At 30.5% G+C, this 8,620-nt stretch overlaps 1 protein-coding gene across 1 annotated transcript; it reads right to left on the minus strand.

Moving 5' to 3' along the window:
- Positions 1–3,816: 3,816 nt before the first annotated feature.
- Positions 3,817–8,215, minus strand: LOC117177163 (tctex1 domain-containing protein 2-like). The gene is made up of 4 exons (XM_033367670.1): positions 8,007–8,215; positions 7,791–7,865; positions 7,408–7,604; positions 3,817–4,087 (listed from the first exon to the last, which is right to left on the minus strand). The coding sequence occupies exons 1-4, from the start codon at positions 8,109–8,111 to the stop codon at positions 3,922–3,924; spliced, it is 543 nt and encodes a 180-aa protein (XP_033223561.1). The 5' UTR covers positions 8,112–8,215; the 3' UTR covers positions 3,817–3,921.
- Between the last annotated feature and the right edge of the window lie 405 nt (positions 8,216–8,620).

Genomic DNA, 8,620 nt, shown 5'->3' on the forward strand with positions numbered 1-8,620 from the left:
AAATTTTACTATTTGAATAAAGATGCAACGTTTTGTGGTTAAAATTTAATCTTTTTTGTCAAAAAATTTGACCATACGAACGACACATGATCTTTTTTAGGTAGATAATTCTACTATTTGGTTGAAAATGTAACATTTTTTCTTTATAGTTCAACTATTTGGTTGCAGATACAACTGATTGGTCTAATTTTTTGTTTGTTGAAACTTTAACTATTTGGTTGAAAAATCATTTTTCTTTATTGAAAATTTATCTTTTCGGTTTACTTATATAATAATTCTATTTCAAAGAATTTATTTCCCTATATTTGTAAAAAATCACACTGCTTCCTACATTTTAAAAGCATTCTGGGCTGCGAATTCTATTAAAATATTACGTTTGAATGTTTGGTGTTTTATTTTAAGCATTTATGAAATAAAACCAAAAAAATTTGAATTAAGGGGAGGGATGATAGAAAAAAAATTGTTCAGAATATCGTCACGTAGTTTTTAAACATCCCTTAATAAAAGTTTTGAAATAGATGAAAATGTTATCGTGGCCAAGAAAAAAAATTCATTCAAGTTGATGGAAGTCTCAAGCCAACGAAACAGGATTAAAATTTCACCAAAATAATTCTTAAGGGAAAAGAAAAAGAAAAAAATGATATGAAACTTCAATCACTGATTTCACGTGAGGCAAAAGATTTGAGCAATATTCAGGTATTAAAGTATACGTTCTGATGCGAAACCTGACAATAGCCACTAGAAATTTTAATGGGAAGTAGCCACGGAAAAGCTGTGGCTTTTGCAGCTTGACAATGAAAATCAAGATCACCAGAACGAATAGCCTCGTTAATTTAAACCTCGGTATAGTCGAGTAATATTATCACCAGTTCAGTTGAAGCGCCGTCGCGACGATAGAGTCGAAAGGACGTCCACGTAAAATTATAAAAATGTCGGTCGTGTTTCGGAAAGTTTAAATTGCCGAGCTATTATTCCGACGAGGAGTAGACGAACTAACCTAAAGTTTCTCGATAAATCATCGAGTGTTAGCTAGAGGGTTGGGAAGGCTTGAAAAAGAAGAAGAGTTGGGGAGTTGTGGAACTAATAAATATTAATACCGGATGGTTACTTTATAATCGATCTCGATTTTTACCACTTGGCGAGACTCTGCCAGCCACCAAAGTAATCTACGCCAGGATGAAGAAAGAGATAAAAAATAACGAGGGTTGAAAACCTACAAGTTTTTCTCTCGGATTTCGAAGAAGGGTAAAATTGACCTAAAGACAAATGGCATTCTCTGACAACATAAATTTTCAACCTTCGCATATATTTCATTTTCGCCATCTTAATTTTATACTTCACCAAAAATATATCTTGAGGCGTACGAGCGAATCTGGAATATATTGAATTCAAAAAATCTGTTGGCTTAGAGTAGGTGAAACGTTTAGTCAGTTTAACCGTTAAGTATTGACGTGCGGTCTCTGAGACCGCATTTTCGTTGAGACTGCTGCTATCAGTAGACTGGAACTTGGAATTAAAGCATTCGAGTTTATGTCCACCCAAAAATTGCTTCCGCAGCGATTACGGGCTGAGGGTAGATTCCTTTGGAGGCAAGAGGGGTTGCTCAACCATGCGTAACCACCAATAGATAAAGGACAAAGGGGCAGTGCGTGAATACTTACGCGCTCATATTGCGTAATACTAGGAAATGGTTCATGTGCCACTGATTGTGAGCAATATCAATTGAAAGCTCATATGCGGTCCGTGAGACTGCACGTCTAAGCTACCGTCACAATTTTATAGTTCTGTTTCAATCTGTTGTTAACTATTTACAACGCAAGATATCACGTAAAAACTTGAGCTTTAAGCGGATACCGCAGACTACGGACCGTGGCCATTTTTGAAAATCTTACGTCACAATTATCCCTCATTTGAGCAAAAAGTGACACATTAGTATAGACTTTATGGACCCTATAATGTAAAAGATTTATTGGATATCGGTTTTTTAAATGTATTAATAAAAAGCTAAGCTTACCAAAATTTCAGGAATTTTACATTCTGTAAAATCGTGTACCGGGTAGTTCAAGACGTCATCTAAAAGAACTTTTAAAAAATCAAATGATTACAATAGCCAAAATAACTCCAAATGATGAGTCGACGAACTGGGTGTACCGGATCTTGTACCAGGTTGTCCAAGCTGTAATGCAGGAGAACATTCTATTTTAGAGTGTTGTTCGAAGGAGTCTACATTGCGATGGTTTTGCGGCCTTCTGACATGCTTAGTACATTTTAATTTTTCGAGGAATAGGAATGGGTAAAAAAGGCTTCGTGGTTTTCTCACTAAAGCATAACATTCTAATTTAGAGTAGAATATTAATAAATAAAAATTTCGCAGGCTTTGTGGTCTTGTGACCAATGCGGAATATTCTAATCTAGAGTGGGATAGGAGTAAGTCAAGATATCTTAGGCTTCGAGGTCTTGTGACCAACTGCAAACTTTTTAAGTTATTATAGGATGAGAATGGTTTAAGATTTTGGTTAACATTTTTTTTAGTTAAAATTTGGTGGATTTGGTCTGTGACCAAAGGAGAACGTTGTGCATTTGAGTTGGCTAGGGATAAGTCAAGATTTCTCAGGCTTCGCGGTCTTGAAACCAAAAGTGTACGTTAGGGTAATTCATTTTATAAGGCAAAAAAAAATTTCGTTAAATCCAAACAGATACATTGTTCTGTCGGTACCTTCAGGTGTCTAAATAAGCTGCCTAAAAGGAGAGGGCGATCGGATAATGTTTAGAGGTCCCCTATCACCATTGAAGTTTGATATAAGTGGAAAAAAGTGTTGACAATTTTTATCTATAGAATGCTTAAATTTTATCAGATTTTCTTGGTTAATTAGGGATTTTTTTATTTAAATAATTATAACTAAAAATATATTGCACATGCTTACAATGTCAATTCAGTTATTTTATGGAATATGAGCCTTTTTAAATTAAAAATATACGAAAACTAGTTAAACAGAGTGTTCATTTAATGTAATTGAAAATTGTTTTCAAATATAGTTATAATAATTAGTTTACATATTTTACTTGATAATTAACTAAAACATATCCGATTTGAAATAAAAAATTTTTTTTTGAAAAATTTGTGATTCAAAAAGGTTAGGCTTGTGTCTGAGTTCAAATTGAATAATCTTTTTTTCAATCACCCTATAGAATGGGGTAGAAATAAGTCAAGATTTCAAAGGCTTCAGGGTATTATGACCAAAAGAAAACTAACCGAATCACCTGAAGATAGCACCTGCTAACCTGACAATAAACCCATTTTAACTATTAATAGCACAGATAATTGTTCATTATCTTAATATGAAAGACGTATGTCCTTATTTATATAATGCCTAAAATCAGTTTTTCTTATCTGTCACACTCATCCCTTTACATATCTCGATTAAATTTCCATATATTGTAGTTAAAGTTTCATAAGAATGTTTTGTTGTCTATTTTAATAAATTGAAAGATCTGCTCTTGCATAGTTTCTCCCAAATTAATACTTAACATATCTTTTTAAATATTTCGAAACATTGATCATTTTTCTATTAATTTTGTACTTCCAGAATGTTTTATATTATTCTATAAACAGTATACTAAAGCATTGGATTGATTTGTGTAGAATATTATAATTAAACTGGACGTAAATGACATAATTAAATAAAAATGCACTTTAGAGTATTAAAGTTTATTTTTTTCAATATAAATACATACAATCAATGACATATATATTACTTCAAGGATTATGGAACTGCCATTTAAGCAAAAATAATTAAACATTCTATAAAAGTATTTTCATATTCTGCACGAACATTCATAAAGAAATATAAATATTGAAATGACCAAAAAAGTTTTTTCATGTACCTCCTTGAATTAACTTGTTCTGAATTTCCAGTTCTTCTATTCGTAATACAGACCGAAGACTGCGCACCAAGCATGTATGTGATTGTTTTGAAAGACGTAATATGAGTAATTATCACGCTCGATGTCCCACAGACACCCTAAACTGACATTAACGCTTTGAAAGGCATTTTGTATCACGCTCACTTGCACAACGTGCTTGCATCTGTTAAAAGCAAAGAAGTGGAAAATTCTGAACATGAGGTATAAATTTGTTCTCGTTGATCCTCAGTATGCATTTAATTTCTGCTTTCAAATTTTATAGCCCATTTATTCAGGTTCATTATTTAAATTTCTCACTAAATATCTAACGAAATTAGTTTCTACATCCCTCTAATCTTTAGAGTTCTCATTACCTTTTTCATCATTTTCTGTTTAAAAATTTGAAAAGCGCATAAAATTAAATAAATTTCCAGATAAGAAAAGTCCTTTAATTACGTAAGGATAATTTCTCAACTTTTAGACCACCTCCCCCTTACTGTCAATATTCATAAGATATTTATGAGCCACTCCCACCACTAAATGTGTATACAATATATCAATTACTTTAACTGCAAACGAAATTTGAAAGGATTTCGAAGGACTTTAAAAGATTTAGGTTTGGCACACGACTACAAAGGATCACGAGAGCTTTCACAGGTTTCAAATGATTTTTTAAGATTTCAGGAGTTTGATAAAGTTATCCAGCATATTATCTGGGAAAATCTCATTTCTTCAAGGGTTTTTTAAGATTTGCAGGGACTAAGGAATTTAATAAAGTTTCAAGAGATTTTATAGGATTTTTAGAGATATTTAAAGATTTCGACGAATATTCAGGGATTTTGAAAAATTGAACAAGATTTCTCGGAATTATAAAGGATTTAAGGGAATTTCAAAAGCTTTAAATAGATTCGAAGAGATTATAAAATATTTTTAAATAGTCGTGGTAGTAGTCGTAGTAGTAATTGTAGGGATGTCGTATTTTGAAGGATTTTTATGAGAATACACGGAAATTTAAGGACTTGGGAAGATTTCCAGAGAAAAAGTTAGAAGGAGGTAACTTAAGTAAGAAATTCTTTGCGCCCTTGTAAGGATTCGTAAGATATTATTGACCCCCCCCCCCTCTCGAAAAAACCTTACATAATTAATACATCCCCTTAAAATATTATTTTATCTATAATTTTTTAGCTAATTTAAACATTAAAGTGCTTTGTATAAGTAATAGTAATTAACATTTCTACATCTCTTCAGACATGCTAGATTGAGAAAAAACTAAAACTTTCTAAACATGGGGCTGACACGCAGTCACATCAGTTACATTTTCAAAGCACTTTTCAGCCACTTTTCCTTTAAATAGCAATACAGTCACAAAATTAAAAGTAAAAGATCACTTTAGCAAAGAATGATCCAAAAATATGGTTGGACACCTAACCGCAAAATCGGAAAAACTTTGTGAATTGGTTAAGACCAAGAATTTTACAAACTTTTAGAAGAAAAATCTATTGAATTATTTGAGATATGATAAATTTTATATAAACTGTAAATATAAATTAATCAATGATTTTTAAATGATTTACAGACATTAACATTGACAATGAAACTGGTATAATTCGAAAGCCTTAGTAGTACAAAAAAAAAATCAAACGTCCGACTGAAACTTTACAAACTATTTTCAATTTAAAAATAATTTTAAGTTAATAGATTCATTATTAAACGCTTTTGATTTACTTACAAAACTTATTTAAATATTATTTCATTCAAAAGTATTCCATTTTTAATTAATTGAATTTGAACATTTTAATTGAATAAAAGAATAATTATTTACAAGAAATCTGTATTATCATCGGGTTTGGTAAGAATTAGTCTAAGAAAATTATATTGTACATCGTGTAAGTAAAAATTAATTATATCGATTCAACGTAACTCTTGAGCAATTGCAAATAAAATAATTAAACTAAAAACTTTTAAATTGAATTGATTGAAGGCAGGCAAAGTTTTCATTTTGAATATTTTTATTGAGTTCGAAAGAAGATAATGATAGTTTTTGATTTTTCTTGAATTAATAGCAGAACATTCTATATTTTATAAATTTTTATCGAGTTGGAAAGTAAGAAATCTCGGCCTGTAACATTTTATGAACTGGAAAAAGAATAAATTTCATTTTTACATTTTTATTGAATTGGAAGGAATAACATTCCTTCCTTCTGTTAATTTGTGAATTGAAAGTGGATATTTTTTCTTTCAAATGTTTTTATTCAGTTTAAGGTTTATTCAGTTTATTCAGTTTAATTTCTGTATTGAAAGAGGATATTTTTCGTTTAAATATTTTTACTCAGTTTAAGGTAAGAATTTTTTATTTAAAATTTTTGTTTGAATTAAAACATTTTAAGATTTGCATAGGGTTGGGAAGCACGCAATTTTCTATGTGTTTTTTTATTTAATTGAAGGGAAAAAATTTCGCTTCATAATTTTTTCTGAATTGGTAGAGTCATTAATATAAAAAACATTCTTATCGAGTTGGAAGAAATTAAATTTTGGTTATTTTTTTTTTTTTTTAATTGTAGTAGGCAATTTTTTTTGTTTTAGCATTTTTAATGAGTTTCAGGGAACAATTTTTTATTATATATTTTTTTCAGAATTAGAAGCGAAAAATTAATTATTTAAAAAAGTTTAATAACTTGGGAATGAGAAACTATTGTTCCTACAATTTTTTCTGAATTGGAAGAGGGACTTTTTTTAAGCTTTTTACAGATTTGGAAACGATGAAATTGTGGTTATTTTGCTGTGTTTTTTTTTGTTTGTTCAATTGGAAGAGTGTAATTTAAAAAAATTGTAGAGTTGAAAGAGATGATATATTTTTTGTAATTGGAACAGAATGTAAGCTTCTAATGTGTCCCATAAGGCTTTTCATTTTTCTTGTACCTTCTTCCCTATTCAGCTTAAGGTGGGCTCCGAACCACCAAGAGCAACAGCTTTAAGTACTTAGAGTACCTTTTTCTCTAGAGCTACCGCCCCACGACTCTTCGGAGATGAACAACTCCCTTGCTAGGCGTTCACCGCATGGGCCACCGAGGCTCTTCCAGAGTGCGAGGCGAGAGTAAGGGATGATATACTTTTTGTAATTGTCAGAGTGTATTTTCTGCTTTTTAACATTTTTATTCAGTATAAAGAAAGAATTTGTTTTTTAATTTTCTTCTGAATTGAAAGAGGGAATTTTTTAATTTTTAATATCCTAAATTAGTTGTGAAGGAGGTATTTTTATACTAAACACGTTTCCCACTAAAGTTACTTTTGAAATTCAAAGACGGTTAAATATGTTTTATTTGATTTAGTAAAATTTTAGATTGTAGAATTTAAGTTCTTCTCTATTATATAATGCATATTATTCTGAGATTTTCCCATACTTTTGCAATTTGTAAATTTAATTTCCAAATAAAAATAATGTAATTTATTAAATTTATCTGATAAATAAGTTAAGAAAGGAAAATATGCAATTTCTGAAACTACCTATCGTAGTCCTTTTTTATGAGAGCTTTCAGAACATCGCCGGTTACATCTTTACTTAATTTTGTAGCTTCAGAAGGATCATATGACGTCACTGTTGATAGCCTATTCTCCATTGCAGTCTTTACTATTTTATCGACGACTTCTGGATTATATCGATTATAAGGCTCTAAGCGATAGCTGTTTTGGTACCTTGGAACCTGCGATTTCAATTATTGCTTATTTAAACAATTCCAAGAAAACATTTCATAATATCGTACGTTTAAATGTATCAAGCATGAAGTGACACAAAAATATCGCTTTTATTATATGCCACAATAATACAAAATAAAAATAGATTTATACTTTATGAAAAATTAGAATTTATTGATAAATTAAAAAATTACCCATGATCCGTCTGCTCGTTTTAGAAATAATGCCGCAGACGCTATATTAGCGATTGAAAGTGACTTCCGGTTTGACTACGATCGGGAATAAATGTAAAAAATTGTAATTAATTCATTATTTTTCGTTTAAAAAATCATAACCTTTCATTAATAATATACGTCCACTTAAACGGGATGTATAATATTTAAAAAAATAATTATTTTTTCGATTCGTACGACAGATCCTTGGAAACTTGCTGCAGCCGATCTTTCTAAACCTAAAGACACCCGTAATTTTCTTGGAACATCTTCTTTACTAGATCGACCCTTAGTGTCTGACATTTTTGGTTACGAAATATTAGAGATCACCATGAAAAGTATGAAGATAGTTATTATAAAAAAAAATTTCCTTTAAAAAGTTCGAAATATTAATGCTAGTGCCAATCAAAGGATGACTGGAAGGCAAATAAAACATAAAAAAGTAAATTTTTAAAAACTTTTAGGTCTCCTTGGTTTCCAAATGTAAACAACCAGAAAGTTATGAACCGTTTCCGGTGGATTTTACTGCGTCGTAAAAATTTTTTCAAAATTATTTTTCTAATTCGGAAACAAGAGTAAACTAAATATTTTAGAGAAATGAGGAAGAAAGTTTGCTGTTATACGTTAAAATTAAAGTTGTTTCCTGCTTAAGTACTTTAAACGTTTGCGGGCCATTGAGAATCTCGTTTAAAATGAGAATTTTCTCTTGAATAATCAGTCCAGATACTCTTTCGCTCGCTTGATTAAGCCATTCGAAGATAGCAGCATCCAAAAGCACATCCCTTCTTTGCAACAAAACACATCGTAAACTT

This window comes from Belonocnema kinseyi, chromosome 7, assembly GCF_010883055.1.
Source record: "Belonocnema kinseyi isolate 2016_QV_RU_SX_M_011 chromosome 7, B_treatae_v1, whole genome shotgun sequence".
Lineage (NCBI taxonomy): Eukaryota > Metazoa > Arthropoda > Insecta > Hymenoptera > Cynipidae > Belonocnema > Belonocnema kinseyi.

Bases quoted from the DNA above. Each gene is read 5' to 3' on its own strand.
- LOC117177163 (XM_033367670.1), bottom strand. From the start codon at position 8,111: ATGTCAGACACTAAGGGTCGATCTAGTAAAGAAGATGTTCCAAGAAAA. The intron at 7,866-8,006 runs GTACGAATCGAA...TCCCGATCGTAG, and splicing joins CAAGTTTCCAAGGATCTGTC to TCAAACCGGAAGTCACTTTC. The intron at 4,088-7,407 runs GTAGTTTCAGAA...TGCTTTTAACAG, and splicing joins ATAAAAAAGGACTACGATAG to ATGCAAGCACGTTGTGCAAG.